The sequence below is a fragment of the Strix aluco genome, chromosome 2 (assembly GCF_031877795.1).
Source record: "Strix aluco isolate bStrAlu1 chromosome 2, bStrAlu1.hap1, whole genome shotgun sequence".
In the NCBI taxonomy this organism is placed as follows: domain Eukaryota; kingdom Metazoa; phylum Chordata; class Aves; order Strigiformes; family Strigidae; genus Strix; species Strix aluco.
The window spans coordinates 44,009,190-44,029,736 of NC_133932.1; the positions used below are offsets into that span (position 1 = coordinate 44,009,190).

Here is a 20,547-nt window from a genome sequence, read left to right on the forward strand (position 1 = left end):
TCTGCTCCTTATAGTCACGTAGACCTACACCTTGTGAATACTTTAATCCACTAGCTTTCCTCATCTCAGTTTTTAATATGTAGTCACTGTGTATTTGAGATGAGACTTAAGTGCTGAGTGTCTTCCTGGAATGGTGTTTGTGTAATGTTTAAATATCTTGGGAGCACTGAAGGAGGCTTGGCCAATTAAATGCATAATGTGGGATATGAACAACTCCAATTTATTAGGTTTTATCTGTTTGGTGTGCTTTTTTAAAAATTTTTTTATTCTCTGTAGGCTTTAACTTAAGTCTTACTTTTGAAATCTTTTAAGATATCAAAGAAATCTGAGAGACCTTCTTTAGATCCTGTGGTGGAAGTAAATTAATATTAAACATTTCTAAATATATTTAGTTTAAGAACACATAGAATAAAGGTAAATTTACATATGTATATGAGATTATTAGAAAGCACATCTCTAAGTAAAAAAATCATAAATCAAAGTGACAAATTTCTAGTGCAGAAGTGGTTTATGTAACCTACAGAAAAAAGAAAATGTTTATTTCCCTTTCCCTTTCTTTGTGGAATAATGAATTAATTCCATCAATAAGTATCACTAATAAATTATAATCTTATCTAAATTTTACCACAAATTTGTACTCCTGCCTCATAGAATTTCTTCCAAGTACCAATATAGGCCAACAACAAGTAATCGTAGTATTAGAGTGAATATATAATACTTTCAACTCAAAGAAATATTTGAAAAAATAAAGTGAGTCTTCTATTTAAATTTCAGTATTGGAATTACAGTCTTATTTGGAATTTTGATGGGCTGGGAAGAGGAATAGAAGTATAAATAAATGTCTTGACCACTTAGTATTTCACATAATCATAAAGATACAGGCAACTAGCCAAATTATTTTTATTGTTAAAAAAGAACTTGATAATTTCATTACATTCTGACAACTTAAAAATGGTGTCTGCTATTGATTCATCATTTCAGATTATCACCTTAAAAAGTAATAGTGGGTAGGATGCATCTTTCAAATTCTAAATTTTGATTTGATAAATATGACTAATTCTACTGTGTGCTTTATGGCACATGTGTTTTCCACTCTTACAATTTTTTTTTTCCTGTGACAGTTTTCATGATTGACTTAGGTTCAGACTGCACAGGACAGTGCAGTTGGCACTTAAATCAATAGTTTATATCCGATGTTTGTACTTGGGATTGTTCACCCTGAGAAAAAAATCACAATAATCTCAGAGTAGACAACTCAGTCTTTTAACTTCAGTGTAGTCAATGTTTTCAATCCATCATGTATCTTTTTTTGAATTTTTTTTTAAAAACAAAGTTTGTAAACTGTTTCAGCACCTAGGAAGAAAAGCAGATCTCTTACTTAAATACTTGTAGACTTTTCCCTTAGAGACTGCTTATCAGTAAGACAACACTGAAAGAAAAAACCCCACAACAAACCAAAGCAGAAAACCCAACTGGAAAAGACACAAACCCTATGTCAGCCAGACACAAAGGAAGAGGACATACGGTCACTGTAATGACCTCGTGTGAGCTGACCTCTTTTTCTTTAATAATTAGACTCACAATTTTTTTTGTGGCATAGATAATTTCCTTTCCTAACGCTCCTAGTCTTTCAGTGGTGCTGTTTTTCTTGTATAGGTAATTTCTATTAGAGGTGAGTGACATAGTTGCGTACTGATGGAAGTATTCCAGCAGATTAGGTTCCTACTTTGAACCAATATTAGTTCATAGAGTTTATATGCCTGTGCTTCAGAGACATACAGACAGTGGTGGTGTTTACATAATGTGAGATATGTGATTAGGAAATCCTTTGGGATTTCTAGGGGGAGGAGAGCTGATCAACACACTTCCTCACTGAGTGTGAAACAAATTTGCAGATTTTAATTAAAGGATACCGTATGCTTGCTAGATTCATTTCCAGTGTTTAATCTAATCAAGAAATAAAGAGACTGTGGGAGCATACACCTTTGTTTTTCCTAATCCTGACTTCAAACTTCATCCTATGTGATGGTTTCTTCATTCTTGCTATATGAAATTAAGAGAAATACTGTTTTTTGTAAAAAAAAAAAAAAAAAAAAAAAAAAAAAAATTCAAGTCTTTTCTAATGATTACTGTCACAAATGTAAATGTATTCATCTGCAATAGGAAGATCACTTGGCTCTGTGTTTATATCATCTTTATATGAAGGAGAGATGTTATAAATCTGGTAGATATAAAATGTAAATAATTTTAATGTGACTAAAGGGTCCTGATGAGACAAAGTTAAATTACAGTAATTATGTATATAATATAGGAACAATAGAAAGAAAATACAGCTTTAAAACAAAGGAAGAAAGAGTTCTGATAAATGTGCAGGGACTTTGAGGAAATATTTGTCAAAATAATGCTGTATAAACATCTTAAATTATTTTTTCTAACAGTACTTAAATCACCATTGGAGTTTTCCTCAATGGAACTTAAATTTGTACAACATTCAAGTGGCATACAGTTCAATATTGCTGATGAAAGTCTGAATTCTCAGGTATGTAATCACAAGTGTTCTTATAGTTATTCTTGGCTATAGCTTTTAATTACTAAAAATTAGTGGGAAAAGAATACAGATTTGGAACTCAAAATTTGGTTGTGTTTCAAATACATGGTTTAAAAATTTTAAATTTGACCCATTTTATTCAGTTTTTTATTTTTATATTTATCTTTTGATCACTAGAAAATTTTCCAAAACTCAAAAATGGGCTTGTCCTGACTCTCTGATATATGAGAAAGTGTGGACACCATGAGAAATTGACCATGAATTGTGTAAGAGAAAGCTTACTTCCCAAGATTTTCTGCCTATACTAGTAAACTAGACAGTGACAGGGCAGGAATGCAATTGATGTGCCATGATGGTCCATGAAGTTAAATTGCTGTCCCAGTATTTTGTATGGTACTGATCTGTGCCAACTGGCCCTTTCCCCCAAAAAATTCCTGGTCATGATTTAGGGCTTAATGGGAAAAGGCACTAAATAGGATATTTGGCCACAGCCATTCTGTTTTGGAACATAAGAGTATTTGGCTGTACGAATGCAAAACGTACCATAACATAATTTATTGTTTCTAATTCCCAAAAGGCTTTGGAAATTACAAAAAAACTGCTTTTGGCAATGATGAAAACAGTTGAAACTCTTTTTCAAGTATCTTTGGAAAACAACGATAATACAAAGTCAAGGCCTTTTTCCTAACTATGGATATGTTAGCAGTTGAAAGAGTAACTCTGAGATACAGGAATGGATTTTTTTGTTTGTTTGTTTCCACTGTAGTCTTATTGAATTGAAAGAATGGGTTTTGAAAACCTATTCTAAACTACTTCTTTTTCAACATATGTACCTGGAACTCTAGATGTTGTGAACCATGTGTTTAGGGCTTGCTGTGCTTCATTTGTTATAGGAAAAAACTCCTCATTTCTGTTCGATTAACTCTCACCATGATGCTTTGGTCTATTTACCTTGTATAAATGAGGTTTTTCCATTCTGCAAAGGAAGTATTGCTCTTTGAATTTGGTGACTGACTGGAAAGCATCCTGTCTGTGCTGATAGGCATACTCATCTTCTCACCTTACAGATATAATAAACTGGGTTTTTCATTGCTTCCTAGTGCTTTCTCGCTTTCACTCTGATTCAAAAAAAAAAAAAAAAAGCAGCTTAGGATAGAGCAATAAGAAAAGTATCATGGTGTTTGTTGCTTTCCCTCTTTCATGATGTCCTCCTTTCTCTGCAAATACTTACAGAAGCTTGATCTGAAGAATATCTCAAGGCAGCAGTTGACATGGAAATTGAATTGTGATGATGCAGGCAAAAATACAGAAGATGGTATTTTTAAATTTAGTCTGCAGACTGGATTTCTTGATCCAGGACAAAAAATCAGCATTGCTGTGTTCTTCTGCCCTTGTAAGTAATTTTCTGAATTCTTTTACAGATAGTTTGGCCAATATACAATTTTCATAGATTTAAGTGACTTTTTATGATAAATCATAACTAGCACTTGTTTTGATTAACTTTCAGTTAACGTGACTAAATAATGAACTAAAATGACGAAAGAAAGGTTTGTTGTGGTTCTGAGAAAATAAGACAGCTGCAGACCTAACACAAAGCATGGAATCACTTGATAGCATTATTTGAAAAGTCTGGCTTGCACATCTAAAGCTTCAAAGACTGGAATAACAATGTTTTCAGTACTGCTCCTTTATGTCTGTTTAGGTTGACTGACTTAGATACTAAAGCTTTCCAAGAGTACTTGGAACGTGTGTGAATTTTTTTCTAAATAGCAATAATGTAGATAAGAATGGAAATTTCCTGCCTCAGTGAGATACAAAGTCACATAGCTATGGTATTTTCTGAGTAGTCTGCTCAGGCAACCACACCTAAGTAAAAAAGGTAAAATGTATTTCTAACAAAACTTGGGAGCATGCAGGAAGATGGTAATCAACCACATACAGCAAAAGAAGAATGGCAGAACATGAATATTAAGATTCTACCTTATTCTCAGTCAAGGGTAGAGAGTGATGTAACACTATAGTTAAATTGGTAAAGCCCACCAGCGTATGCAGTTGATGCCTATAGAACTCGTTTGTTTTGACAGCTTTAAGTGGCCTAGTGTTGGGGCAACAGCATTCTCAAGGGGAAGAAAAGTTGTTTTGTCAGTTGGATCTGATCCTGAGTCAGCAAGTGAGCATCCCTGTCCTAAAGAAAGATGTTGCTTCTATTCTTTATGATAGGATTGAAAACTATAACCTCAGTTAAGCCCTGGGAACAATTTAATATAAATAAATAAAAAAAAAAGGTATAAGACTCTTGCCATGATTTTGTATGATGAATTGAGAAGACTGTATTAAATGTTGCTCTGCAAACATGTTGTGAATATTCAAGAGCAGTATTTAACTGCAATTGTTGCTTGGAGTTGCTTGCTGTACTTCAAAACATTTTTCCATCTATGCTTTGTTGGTAGCTTTTGTCTTATGGTTGAAGAAAAAAATCACATCAACTTGTGATTTTGCTTTGTGAAGTGGAAAAGTAATTAATATATAATGTTTTTTTCAGAAATATTTAGAAGGTTGTTTGTTTTAAATTATTTTAATTTTTACTTTGAGTACCAAATTCTGACTTTTCTGAAGTAGTATTTCTTTGTGCATATAATACCTGGAAAGTTTCTGACCCAATCAGTATCTATAGTTGCAGTTTCTGCACTTCTGAGCTGTCCATGAGGTATCCTTTTAGAAATATGTATTTAAATTACTCTATTAAATTATATATTATTACAAATTAAACTGCTAGAAGAAAGTTAAATGCCATTTACTATTGGAAGGCCAAGCAAAAATATTTACAGTATGTTTCTGGCTTTGATGCATCACTTTGTCTCCTTTTCTCCTACGTTCCTCCAAAGTAAATTGCAAAAACCCTGGGTTTTGGCTCTGAAGCACGTTTATGAAAGAGCCATAAAAATGTGTTCAATGCAATAAAGATTTTTTTTTTTTTTAATTGGGTATGTTCTATTTTGTACTTCGTTTAATCATTGGGTTTGGAACCAAATTATGTGATCTCATCTTCATTTCATCTGTGCAGGTCCTCAATCAGATTTTAGTGATAATTTACATAGGTCATCAAAATAAAATAAGCAGAGATGAAGATTTTTGTTAAAGAATTTGTTTTGGGAGCAATATGAAATAAAAAAGTCCAAGGATACTAGGTAAATGGAATGAATTCTCCCAGGGCATGGGAAAATGTCAGAATATAAAAATCAGAAGAGGTTAAACAGTGGGAGCAGGATGACAAGAAGATTGGATAAAATGCAGAGAGATATCGTAGGAGAAAAATCTGGAAGTTATCTCTTTTCAGATGTTCAGTTTTACAAAGTTTTAGAAATATGGACTTGAAATCTTAGTTTACTTATGAAGGATGTAAGGATCTACTCAAAGCACGTCTGGAGAGCGTGTCTAGACAGAAGGAAGGCTTTGGGTAAACTTCTGAATTTTGAGAAACTGTTGAGATGCAACCCAGAGGAAAAATAGGTTAAAGAAGTCGAGGAACAGAAACATATTATGACCCCAGGTCTTTGGAGTAAGAATGTAGAGGAAAGAGGAATGGAAATATAGAAGGTTGGAAAGGGGGAAAACAAGCACTCATAACCTTCTGTTGTTCCTTGAGATTCAGTTAAAAAATATACATGTAGTTTACTGTAACTCTATTTCTTTTAAACATTTTTTCTCCTTTCATAAATTTCTACTTTGATTTCAATAGGGTATTTCTGTAGTATTTCAGATAATAAAGCCTGAAAAATAAGTGTTGTAACTTTGACAAGGTATACTAATAGATATTTTTGCAGAGTTGTGCCTATGGTTAGAATAATTGTGGATCATACTAAAATAATCACTTGTGAAGAACACATATAAACATTTTTGTCTCCTTTGAATTTGAGAAACATATTCTAATAGGAGCTATATTAGCTGCATTTTGCATTGATCAGGTTAATGTATATAGCTTGGAAGAGAAAATTGCTCAGGGCAATATTAGACTTGGAAGAGAAAAAGAATAAATCTATATTTCATAAAATCATAGACTGGTTTGGGTTGTGAGAAACCTTAAAGATCATCTAGTTCCAACCCCTCTGCCGTGGGCAGGGACACCTCCCACTAGACCAGGTTGCTCAAAGGCCCATCCAGCCTGGCCTTGAACACTTCCAGGGAGGGGGCATCCACAGCTCCTCTGGGCAACCTGTTCCAGTGTCTCACCACCCTCATAGTGAAGAATTTCTTCCTTACATCTAATCGGGATCTATCCTCTTTTAGTTTAAAACCGTTACCCCTCATCCTACCACTACACTCCCTGATAGAGTCCCTCCCTGTCTTTCCTTTAGGCTCCTTTTAAGTACTGGAAGGATTTCCAGGTATCTGGTGATATTTAGGGCCTGGATGAGCACAGGGTCTTATTTTCTCCTTTTTCTAAGTACCACTCTGGCATTTAAGACAGAGGAAACTAAAAAAAAAAAAAAAAAAAAAAAAAAATTCTAATACTATTTTGTGCAGCAGCTGGAGAGGGTTCATGTGATAATGAATAGGTGGGATGATCATCTATATGATGGCTGTTCTATTTAGGTGTTTACGTCATGAGAATGTATTAAAATTGCTTGCACGTTGCAGACTGTGAAGCAGAGAACAGCATACAAATAAAAGTCAGTATTTTGAATTACTGAATAAACTGTATGTGTAAATGCAAATGTGTAGGTACATAAATGTGACTGATTGTCATTTGAAGTTATTTGTATTTTTGCTGTGTTCCCATATCTTTTATTTACAGAAAATCATAAATAACTGTGAAAATCAATTGCCCTTAATTCGATGTTCTAAGTATTTTCCTATGATTTATAGCCTACTTGTGCTATACCTTCACGGAATATAATTACTCTTTCTTGTAAGAGAACATTAGATACATCAAAACCCACACAGGAGACCTAGTTAATGAATACTGTGTGCTAATCACCTTCATAGGTTTGTACTGTAAAGTTGTGGTATGTGGGGGTGAACAAACCTTAAAATGAACTTTGAGTGTGCGTTAGAATAACTTGTTCAAATATGCCGCAACATTTATAATAAGAGTGCAAAATGCTATAGTAAGCTACAGTGTTACATTAAATGCAGGAGTTTGTATAATCCTTGGTAATATGATGCTACCTGCTAAAAAAATAAAGTAAATTTCATAGAGATTCTCAGGAACTGGAGGTATATTAATATGATCCTCTTTTGCTGTACTACAATATAATGCTTTAACAGTGTACAAAAAATTTCACTATATCTTACTGTGATATGAAAAACTTTTCTGCAGCATAGTAAATCACAATAAATATGTGCTCTGGGATACTGTGTGGAAAAATACTCACAAATGCACCCATGAGTACCAGGAGTTCAGTGCCCCTGGAAGATGTGATGATTATGTAATGGGCACAGATGACCATCATGACCTCTGTCTTCTAGGTTTTTTTTTCCTGCAACAGTAAGATAGAAAATAACTATGCCCTTTAACAGTTTCTGAGGAAAAACTGTTAGTTTACTTTTGAATTTTTTTCTTCATTTTTTTGTAGGGTTTACCTTTAAGTTTTAACTACCTGGGACTTCTACTGCTTCTGCTTTGAAGTCAGTATTTCAGTGTATGCAAATTCTTCATTGGCACCCATTTATGCTGAGGGCTATATATGCAATAAAGCATGAAATATCAGAAAGTCCAAGGCAACTAAACTAAAAATGTTTATTTGTGAGACAAGTTTAGGAACTGAATTACAATGTAATACAAACTTAGGGTGAGAAGAGCAGATGGTGATTTTACTTTCTTCCCACACACTCAAAAGATTAACAAACGTGCTATTATACAGTTAAGATTTCTGGTGGAAAAAAAATCAAAAAATAGATTTGTTCTGCTAGAGAGGAACAAGGAATATGGACATCCTTAAAAAGGCAGCTGTTTAAACTAGCGTTTGCTGCTAGTTTAAATTGCAACTAAAACACGTAGAGTGGGAAATATTTCTCCTCCAGAAATGTGTGAGCAGTATCGAGAGGAGAACTTGGATATGTGTATAACTGACTTTCAGCAGAAATATAATCTGTTTATGTTTCTATTAACAAGGAATCTGCATAAGGTATGGTCCCAGGGAATCATGCTAGGGAGTAAGGCACTCTGAACTGGATGGACTTTCTAGTGCTAATTAGGCTGAGAATGAAACAGCTGATGAATAATATATGTACTTTGAGAAGTTGCGTTCCTTTATTCAGAGTTTATTCTAAGGTAAGACAATGAATGCTTATTTCTCCTGATAAACATTCTGAACATGAGCCAGCAGTGTGCCCAGGTAGCCAAGAAGGCCAATGACATCCTGGCTTGTATCAGCAATAGCGTGGCCAGCAGGGACAGGGAAGTGATCTTACCCCTGTACTCGGCACTGGTGAGGCTGCACCTCGATGACTGTGTTCGGTTTTGGTCCCCTCACTACAAAAAGGACATTGAATGACTCGAGCGTGTCCAAAGAAGGGCAACGAAGCTGGTGAAGGGTCTGGAGCACAGGTCGTATGAGGAGCAGCTGAGGGAACTGGGGTTGTTTAGTCTGGAGAAGAGGAGGCTGAGGGGAGACCTCATCGCCCTCTACAACTACCTGAAAGGAGGTTGCAGAGAGCTGGGGATGAGTCTCTTTAACCAAGTAATGAGTGATAAGACAAGAGGGAATGGCCTCAAGTTGCACCAGGGAAGGTTTAGACTGAATATTAGGAAGTATTTCTTTACAGAACGGGTTGTTAGGCGTTGGAATGGGCTGCCCAGGGAGGTGGTGGAGTCCCCATCCCTGGAGGTGTTTAAGAGTAGGGTTGACATAGCGCTGAGGGATATGGTGTAGCTGGGAACTGTCAATGTTAGGTTAACGGTTGGACTAGATGATCTTCAAGGTCCTTTCCAACCTAGATGATTCTGTGATTCTGTGAAATATATCTAGAAAAGACAAAGGGGAAATTTCCCATATAATTCGACAGATTTTGTTAGCCCTTGGCAAATTTAGATTGGCAGATTTGTAAATACCATCAAATCTCCCTAAGGAAAATTTTCACATCTGCTGGACTGCTTGTTGTTTGTCCTATAGAAATTAATGGTGGTGTATCAGAATGGTATCAGCAGCACAAGCTTTGATAATAGTCATGAAAGGTGTGATTAATAGGATAAATTCATTACTTCAGGTGTTAGTTCAGGACATAATTCTCATTAATTTCAAAGTAATTTAACATGAAATATCATGAAATCCTTGGTTCTAGGCATTACAAAGTAATGAACAAAACTTAATGAAATAATTCACTTTTTTTTTGTCTTTGTGTCTGTTTAGAATGAGGACAGTATTGCAACATCCTGGAGTTTCTGACATAAGCAATAAAGTATTACTTTATATATTATGCAGAATTCTCATGTTAGTAAAACGTGTGGAGTAACAGAGTGATCAGTAATACAGAGTAAGCACTGTCCTGCCTTCTGAGTGAGTCAGGGATTCTATAGCAAACAGATGTGATCATGTAGTTAATGGATTTGTTAGAATTGTTATGTGCAGTACGGATTAAAAGTTTGTATGAGGAAAGCTTAACACCATTCTTTCCTAACTTTTGAAGGTTAATATGAATATTTTAAAATGTGAGTTAGTGAAAATTGCATATGCTTTGGTGCTGACATATTGCTCCTCTAGTTTTCTTCCTTCATGGTGTTCCACCTGTATGGCATTTGTTGGTTATGGTCTTTCACTTCCCTTTACCATGTGTCATACATATGCATGAAGATAGGATACCAGAAACATAATTCAGAGCACAGCTGTAGGACAGTAAACTTTCTAGCTCATGTATGAGTAACTTGTATAGAATGTATTTTCTTACAAGCATGTCAAAATTAACCTGTTTGGCTTTTCATACCTCTCCATGACATTTTCTGATGTTCTCTCACCTTTCCCTCATAAAAGAGCTAAATGCTAGAAAAAGGTGTGTTCTTGCTGTATCAAAACATAGAAGCACAAGCCTCTTAGCCTTCTCAGCTGTATTAGCTCCTGAAGTTGCTTTCCATTAGCCAGATGTCATAAACACTGCAGCAAGTTCCCATTTCATCTGTTTTTTTAACTTTGCCAGTTTTATGTTTTCTGGTCTGAATCAAAGGGCCTTGTTCTGGTGACAGGGTTCTGTGAAGCTCCTCTGTTATCTCCATGAAGAAATTGGCTCTTATGAGGGGAGAATAAGACAAAATATTTTATAGACACTAAGTTTTCTTATTTGTGTATGTAAACAATGGCAGCTCTTTTTCATGCTGTAAAAATAATTATCTGAGCTAATCTCAGCAGAGCTTGTCATGGTATTTTGTTTGCAGTGACACATGTGCTCATACAGACACATAAAATGCAAAATTAATTGTTTTGCTATCTCTTTCCTTCTTAAATATTAGGTGAGGGTGTTTCCATACTTACTAAGCTGATGACAGAGGGGAATTGAAGGGAAAGGTGTTTTTCATGAAAATGTAAAGATTAAACTTTTTGGGTTTTCTTACATCATGCAGGTTTGTTTCTAAATACAAGAGGTGTTCATTAGCTGACCCTCAAAACTGTTTATTTTGCTAGCTCTTCAGGAGGTGGAAATGACTGAAAATTTGGTAAATGGCACTGCATGGTTTGGAACACCATTTTGATAGTGTAATGGTTGTGTAAGGAAGCACCTCGCTCCCTGTATCAGTGAAAGAAAATGTGGTTTTCCATGCTAGAGAAAACTGCCTTGCAACAGTCAGCAAGATGGCGTAAGAAAGGGCAGAACACATGGAAATGGGAGATGCTCTCAGTGGAGGGTAGAACCTGTCTTGCTGGCTTGTGAGAGGCAGACTTGGCAACAGTATAGGTTTTAGAGTCATCTGTTAAAATGTAGTGATTGCCATCTTAAAAGGCACCAACTTTTTCTTGTCTTGGCAGCCAGATGCTTCTGATATTTATTCCTTTATAAAATCAGCATTCTCTGTGTTGATTAGTGTAATTTGTAATATGACTGCAATTCTTAAAATTCTGAGAAGTGCTACACTGATGTTATATGTAAAGGAATATAAATACATTAAATGAAGAACTCAGACTTGGAAAAATTTCCAACAAATTAAAAAAAAAAAAGGATTTCTGGTTTGCTACAAGCGAGTCTTCTAAGCTTTCTTAATGAATAACTTTAATACAACATTTACTGTATGGTAAGATTTGAGTAACAAAGCAATACTGATGACTTTTTTTTTTAAAAAAAGGCACCCCCCCCCCCCCCCCCCCCCTTTACTATAACTTTTAGTTGCAAGTACTTATGGTAATATATATATATATTTTTAACAGCTTTTCCTGGGACATATGCATCTGAAATGTCAGTGTGTCTAAATGATAATCCATCGCATTACAAAATAACATTGTCTGGCACTGTGAAATCACCAAAAATAAATTTTGATCCCCCCTTCTTAATGCTGATGCCAGTTCCTCTGGATATGAAAACTGAAACAGCCATCAATATTATTCCACAAGATTATTTAAGGTAAAAATATCAAAATAAATTTATTACAGAAATCCTGAATAATTCTTGGTTTTGTTTTCTTATGAAAAAGTGAAGTAATTTTTGTTTGTGAAGTTTGGTATTAATTTTCAGCTTAGCAGAGGAAAGAGTCTGCATATTTAAGAGAAAATTCATGTAATTAATATTGCTGTACATTCAACAAGCCTATGTTCTGTCCTCAAAACATTCCTGCTTCATGAAGTGATCATCTTCTGATATAGTCACTCTGTCAGATGTTTTTAAAATTACTTTGAATAGCACAAAAATTAAGAAGGGAGTCCTACCAGGATTTTGTTAAGTTTAGCCAGATACAAAGATCATAGTCTTATTTATTTTTTCTCATTGTGATCAGATAAAATCTTTCTGTTTTATTTTCTTTACTCCACAGTAAAAGTGGTGTTTTAACACCTAGCTGTTGTATGAACAATTGGTGGGGTGGTTTTTGGTGTGTGTTTGGTTTTTTCCTCCCTTTTTTTTCTTCCTAATCAAGATTTTAGTACCAAAAGAACAGCACAAATGTTTTAATCCTGTCACTTAATATAATAAATAATCCATATATTTTTTATTTCTCTGTGGATCACCCACTTTATCTTGTTATTTGAATTTATAAGATAGCCTTTTTGTAATCTTCCTATTATGTAGCATAACCCAGCACCACACCTATTTCAATTTGATAGAAATATTAATATTTTAATCTTTCCAAGCACTCTTGTGAACATATGTCTCGAAATGTGCTTTTCTGGTCTCTAAGATATAACTTTTGTCTTTGTAATTAGTAAAGAGCAGTAATATTAGTTTGTTATGCTTATGTAGGTAACATTTCAATACCAGAAAAACTGGGGCAAAACTCTTTAACTTGATGTAAATTAATGAAAGTAACTTTACCTTCAAATTATTATTCTCTTATCTCATTTGAGTTCTAGTATTTTATCGAGTGATTTGTCTATTGTCAGTAACTCAGTGGTTGGAACTGAAAGGATTCCGTCTGGGCCTGGACTGACTGCCTTCAGAACTGGAACCTAAAGTTACATAACTTCAGAAATTTACCCTTGATATTTCTTAACTTTACTTCACGAATTTTCCCTTAATATTCCTGTGTTAAAACTTGCTTTAACTTGTTGTGCAATAATGCAGTTTTCTCAATATTAGTGGAAGCTTTAAGCTTAGGAAACATAAAGTAAGGAAGTAATATTTATGCCCTTGGTAGCACTGTTAGTAGAAATTACTCTTCATTTGGATGTTGAACTATTGTGGGTCGGTATAAAATGTTCAGATACATATGTAGAAAACAAACTAGAATCTAAATGCTAAAGGAATTTTAATTCTATAGTTAGTTTCACTTGATTTATACTCCAAAACTGAAGTTTTTCTTCTGTATTTAACTGTGAAAAGTGCTTTCATAAATGTGTGAATCTGTGAATCAACTTTATTACTGTCATCCTGTGAGTGCAAACACCATTACTTTTTTAACACAGGCAATCACGAATTCAAGTTGAACTTCCAGAGCTTGAACTTGAAGATGGTGACAGGATTTATCCTTTTTCTGTACAATTCCCAGAAGGACGAAATATTGTTCTTTCATCAGATGGCACAAATAAGAAACTAATTTGTCAAATCAGCTTCAGGTCATCTAGGCCAGTGTCATTTTTAGGGAGTATGTTCTTCATCGATGAAGAAGAAAACAGGTAATGTGTGCAATTCAAATTCACTTGGGGGCAGGGTCCAAACTGACAAAGTTGGATATAAGACACAACTCATAATGGTTGGGTAAAGGCATACAAGAATCATTCTGAAAAAGTGAAACACAGAAATGTATTTATTTTTTCAATTGAATTACAATTCAAAACCACGAAATTCAGCTTTGGTCTCAAAGGTAAGATTCATCTAAGTGTCCTTCTTTAAGTCTTGTAACTCATTCTTATCTACTAGTAATTCTCATGTCTACTTCAATCTTTTCAGATTGCTTTGGAGGGATATGGTCTTCATTCAGCAAATGGCAATGTTTTCTATTGCAAAATATTTTGGTTTTTGAAAAATACCCTATTAAAATTTTATGGTCCATTTCATGCTGGATTTCAAGGTGATCCGACTTTGGGTTGAGCCAAACTGTGAAATTATATTCCACTGAGCCTTTTTCTTATGTTTCATTTTTTAAAACAATGAAATGTTTAGTCTCTTTTCTGGTATCTGGAAGAGCTTGTGGTTCTCATCAACTATCTGCAAATTTTTACAAAGTTGCAGTGGAGGGATCTTGCAAAGGATTACTCCATTTTCAGTTCTCTCAAAAGCACCTCTCAGGTGTTCCTCTGGCACCCAAGAATTCAAGAAGAAGCATCTCTGAGTAACTCTATTTACTCTACTGTAGGTAACTCTATTTACTCTATTGCAGGTGCTGTCTCTAAGACCTTCAGATTATTTTAAAAACTATCTGTACTATGTGGAACTGTGCAACAGTACTAGTGGTTTTTTTATTTTTATTTTTTTTTTAAATTTTTGAGAATGTTTGTGGTTTATTCATATGATTTGTTTATACATGTGGTTTATTAATTCCCTGAGCGTCCAAACTTCAGAATAAAGGTAGAGAGACTTTTCAAGGGGGAATTACACTGGAAGTCAGAATTTAATTTTGCTAGTAACCAGCAAAAAGCATCTCCCAGTATAATTTTAAAGGGACATCCCTCCTTCCTTCTCCCAGTGTATGTCAGTCTTCAGTCTTTTGCTCTTCATGTTGTCTGTCTTTTCCTCCGCACTCTACTACTACCTTTTTTTGTGTGTGTGTTCCCTCTTTCTTTGGTATTTTTAATAGTTTTTAAAAATGTCACTTTTAACTCATCTTCTGTTGTTTTATCTTATTCCTTAATTTTTTCCTTCTCTGGTTTTATGTTCTCTGTTCTTAAGCTTTTTAGAGCAGGAGAGTCTATTATGAGTTTGTATCCTCTGAGCTGAGGCATTTCCTGACCTCTGGTTCTTCCTGCAATATCTGTAATATTGTTACTCAGCTTATTAGGAATCTGGAGGCTCCTGTCCATACCAAAGATCAATATGGAATCCTTCAGGTGGAAGAATGTGGGTTGGTTTGGTTTTCTTTTGTTTTGGTTTGGGTGTTTTTTGTGTGTGCTTTCATTTGTTTGTTGACTTGTAGTTTTTGTGTTGGTTTGGATTCTTTGTGGGTGGGTTTTTTTTTTTTTGATGCTGAGAAGGAAAACTGCATATGTGTTTTTCAAGACAGGAACTGGGGAGTATTAAGTGATTAATAAATTAACTCTTCTGTTTAAAATTTGCAAGGGGCAGGGCAGTATCTTTGAGCAGCTCTACAGGGGAACAGTTGGTTCATAAATAAAAAAGAGGCCAACTCCTGATCAGTGAAGGTTTTCTTTGGAGGATAAGATAAAAATGAATCACTTTAACAGCCAGGTGATGCAAGACTGCATGCATGGATGTTGCTCATCTATATCAATGCAATTTATTGTTTACAGATTCTAGAATAGCTTCAGACTGTACTTCCTGTATGAAAAATATATGGGGTACTGTCTTTTCTCATATACTTCTGATATATGAGACACAGGACTGGATAGCAAAGTATGGAAACTGTTGGTGTCTTTTCCCTCCCTCCCTCCCTCTCTCTCTCCATGCTGGGCTCTTCAGTGTTTTCTGCACCACCTTAGAGGGACTTTCTGGACAGCAGCTTCAGCAGAAGCGTGCACTATCAGAGAGAAGGGATAAGGGACAGATGTTCTTTACATTCTTATTTATTTATATAGTTCCTCAAATGCAATCCTGTGCACTACATCAGAAAACATTTGAAGTTTTCAAAAGAACTGAAATTATTTGGGGATGTAAGCATCTGAAAAATGCTTAGGAATTTACATGGTGTAATTCATGTTAGACCTAAATTCCTTTAGGACAGAACACCTAGAGTTTGACAGCAGTTTATATGCAGTGTTCATACCAAAATTCAACTCATTAAAACACTGTTTAGTGATGAAGATATATGAAAACATGATATCCATACATCTTATTTTGTTTTTAAAATACTAGGCTGTTTTTTAAGTAACTTGAATAGTGAAAAGCAATGTGGAAAGTCTCCCCTGCCGCTAGTAAATGGAGATCAAATCGGTTACTTTTGCACAGAACATTTAATAACAATTTTCAGCATTTGTCCCTTTTGTTTCTCTCTCCCCTTGGTGGGATGAATGGCTGTATGCATGAGGAGGAAAGAGGTACTGTTGTGATTCAGTTATTCCTGCAGTTAGTATTTTCAGTAAAGCAACTATTTTGAGGGTTAAATATCTCTGCCCTACAGCTTAGAAGGGGCTTTCTCCTAAGCATAAAACTAAATTTTATATTATTTTGATGTAGGGGTTACAGACCTTTCAGTTACTGCTGCTCAGAATAGTATTTTATATTTTTCTGTATAGATTGTCAGCCAAGAATCTATTTCTTGTTAATTTTATTTAATTCTAAGATATAATCATTGTGTGGGATGTGGTTCATAAATGTGTGCTAAAGCTTGCAGTAATTGTGAGAAAAGATAATTTAAGCTTATGATGAGGTCTGAAATATAACTGCTGAGCAGGCACAATATTTAGTTTTAATAACTGTTTTTATATGATACACTAGCAGCTTCTCAAACCTTGTTACAGAGAAATAATCCTTTCTGCTGTGCAATAAACTTTTTTCTTTATTTGCCATTAAAATGAAATAAAGGATACCAATCTCAATTTAAAGGCAAACTCAATGTTTTTGAAAAAACGATACCAAATAAAAGTCATCAAATTAACCTTAAAAGGCATCTCTGCTCGTGAAGGTGAAAAAATTCATGCTCAGGAATGTCAAATTATCTTAAAATTGGTGTTGTATTTTAAAACATAGTAGATGGGTATTTGTTAAAGGACAGAACTAATAACATTGGCTTGCCAATGCATATGTGGTTTCCTGTCAGGCAGTTACATGTGTGCGTGGGCTGTAGGAGCAGATGGTATAAAACCTGAATGCAACTGGATGAAATAGCACACAGTTCAAAGCAAAAGGATTCTGTGTGTGCTGTTAGTCAGTGTAGTAATATTATTTGTATTGGCTTTTGGAAGAAATTATTTTTGTCATAACCAGAAAACATTCTTTCCTTCAATTGGAAAAGTTTAAGAGCCTGATTCTCTAATCCTGAGTGTATTGTTGTTGTTCTAATAAAGTCTATGATAATTTATCCAGACTTGGGTTTTGTTACTACTGTTAATATTACTATGTGCTTTGATATTCGACTCTATATTAATCTGTAGCTGCAGTTTCTTGTTCTCTGCATATCTAGCCTCATTCTTCCCAGCCCTGCCTCATGGGAGACCTATGTGATGTGTTGAAACTTCAAACCTGATTCAACTAATTATCTAAGCATTTGAGCAGGTTATTTCAAACTGTGTAACTAATGAATTCAAACTGCTTTGTTATCTCGAGTCTTTTAGGAAGACAGATTTTGGGGCCTTCTAGATCTTTAATAATAAAATAATGTTACCTATAACCTTTTATAACACCTATAAAAGCTAACTGGTCTTGAATAGGTTCCTGATTTGTTTAATAGGCCATGAAATCTCACAGTATCAGTTGCTGAAGAGGTATTAATTTGTCAGGTATTATCTTTTTATATTTCAGTTTTCAAAGTGATAATATGTATTTTTAAATTATTTGAACTAAAATTTTGAACTTCATATTCTGTGTTCCAGGATAGAATTAAGATAAGTGAGTTAAAAAGTTATTTTCATATGTTGGTAAAACATCATGTCCTGTATTTAACTACTTAGAAGAGGAGCCTTAACTTCTAAGCAAAACTAATTCTAAGCATATTTCAAGCCATGAGTATTGACGAGACAAATACTCTCTTGTTAATTTTTTACTTAGGCTCTGCAGTGTTTTGCTTTTCTAAATCCAGGTCTAAAACTTCAGTAGGATTGATTAGTGTAGTCCATATTAAGTCCATCTAAAAAATAATGTTGTTTTTCTTGAAATCAGAGTGAACATTTGGTATAGGATAGATATTGTTGAATTTGGCTACTTTGCAGAAAATATTTGAAAAACGATAGACAATCATGTTTTATAGCAAAGAAAACTGAAGAGATACATGGTTGTCATTTATGCAAGTAATTTACTGTGTGTGCAGTTTCCATTAAATGGTCATAAGAAAATGTGGTAATATTTATTTAATGACTGCCTTAAATGAGAGTTTACAGTTAATACCTAATGTTATTTTAAATCTCTATTCTTCCTTTTTGCTCCTTTGACTCCAAAGCAGAATAAATGACATTTCCTTGTATAGGCTGATAGGAATACAGAAATAAAAGATAACATAAAATCCAAGAATGTCTCAAGCAAGTATTTAATAAATGGGAATAAATATTTAGCTATGGCACTTATTTCCTTCAACTGGAAAAACTGTACCAAAAAAAGCCTCTGCGAACATGGCATGTTTATATATTTGTCCTCTAACTGTTATTTTATCTTTTAATTTGCTGATTAGATAAATAATTTAACAGGAAATAAAGTTTTCTGCCATCCTGATTGAAATGACTTTTAATTTTTTTTTTTCTAAAAAATAAATAGTACACAACAGGTACATGTTGTGTCACACAATTAAAGGAAATGGTGCTCTGGGCAGCAAAATATGCAAAAGCCCCCACACATGTGGTGGGTAGATAAATTGCTGTGATTATTGAAGACACGAAAGTGCTGAGGTCCTTGCCTCCCATGTTCTACAGTTCTCCATTTTCTTTTCCTCTCCACTGGGAAGCTGGGGAAACTCATGCAATTTCTGATGTGATTCATGTTGTTCATGGCTGGAACTTCAGGATGAGAGGGTGATGGGGATCTTCACCTCTAATAACAACATGATGCAACTGAGACACAATCACTGAAAGGTACCCAGTTATGAATTGGTTCCAGTTGTTTTGGAAACAGTACATTCCCTTTTGCTGTTGGAAAACGTGCCTAAACCATGCAGCTCTTTAACAGGTACTGCTGGCAAATGTCAAATGCATGTATTCTGCTGGCATGCCTTAGAGAATAAGAGCTGTCAATTTCTTTCAATATCATTTAAATTTGGAGAGAGCAGGGAGCTAGAAAATATTGGAGTTTTGCTTCATTCATCTGACCTAACAATATATCGGCATTTTACTTCAGATAGTTGGGAGTGCTTTTGAAAACCAGGATGGTCCAAACTCATGAATCACTCCTGTTCTTTTCTGTGCTTGTGGCTTTCTACCATTTTGATGGTCCTTGCCAGCTGGAGCGTCTGTTATTCGGGAATTAAGACCTGACATGATTGCTGCTACTAGAAAAAACATGGCTACTTTCCCAGCTATAAGGCTTGTATATCGTGTGAAACCATGTGTCTGCTGGTATTCATTATTGTATTATTTTGATTGAGGAAGCCTGAGCTGCTGCTACAAAGGATAAGGGCTCCTCAGTGTTGGGGAACTGCTCATTTGTGAATAGAAATGGCAGAGCTTGTGTGGGTCATTTTTTCCTCTCCCTTACATTTCTGTCATCTGTTCAAGAATTTTTGGGGAGAGGGAGGCGGGCAGGTCTTCATTTTTTTTATTTTTAAATTACAACTTGTTCCCTGTGTCTAGATTATTTCTTGTTCTTTTAAGATGTGTAAAATGCCTCACTCTCATGTCAAGCTTCCTTTTGGTAGAAATCAATTCTGCAAGTAGTTTGTTTTGTTTCCTGAACTAGCAGTGTGAGCTTTCCTTAAATAATTTTTTAATTTACCCAAGCAATGTTGCTACAGAAATTTGTCAGTTAGAACCTAATGGCTTTGGATTCTTTCTCTTTAGAAATTGCTAGTGATATTCTGCGTCTGTTAATTAATACTGTTGAAGAAGGGTTATTTAACTATGCTTGTATTTCTAGAACATTTGGAGTACACTGATACAAAACAAATCACTTCTACTTAGAAAATATCTGAAATGCTATAGAGCAAAATAAAAAGAACAAATATATTTTGATTCAGGTTCTTTTGTCTTTCCACACACATTAAAACAAACAAACAAAAAAATCAGAGTTAATTTAACAGAAGTGAGCAAACTGCTTTTATATGCAGTGTTGAATGGTATTTTTTTGTCATCACAATTGGAACTTTAGTTTTTAGTGATCAGCAGGTTTCAAATGTTGGTAAACACAATATATTTAATGGCCATTCTCCGGTTCTGTGTTCTTTGGAAATATGCATTAGAGAATAAACACTGAATAGATAACAAATTTGTTGCTTGCTTTATTAAGCTTTATAAAACTGAATACACTGAATATTTTAACACATTTAGTAACTTCACATTTGCTAGCAATATAGGTACCTTTCATTCTAATAGAATAACACAGACTTATTAGTTAAGCTCTACTGCAAATACAGAATAAATATGTTGCACAAGACTTTAGTTTTGCAACCTCAC

At 34.6% G+C, this 20,547-nt stretch overlaps 1 protein-coding gene across 1 annotated transcript in view; it reads left to right on the forward strand.

Annotated features, from left to right (window-relative positions):
• The window catches only part of CFAP47 (cilia and flagella associated protein 47), a 347,392-nt gene that overhangs the window by 42,718 nt on the left and 284,127 nt on the right, over positions 1-20,547 (forward strand). The window contains exons 23-26 of the mRNA XM_074816879.1: positions 2,439-2,539; positions 3,782-3,941; positions 11,902-12,094; positions 13,588-13,797. Coding sequence (XP_074672980.1) covers positions 2,439-2,539; positions 3,782-3,941; positions 11,902-12,094; positions 13,588-13,797 — 664 coding nt within the window. The remainder of the gene's footprint in view (positions 1-2,438; positions 2,540-3,781; positions 3,942-11,901; positions 12,095-13,587; positions 13,798-20,547) is intronic.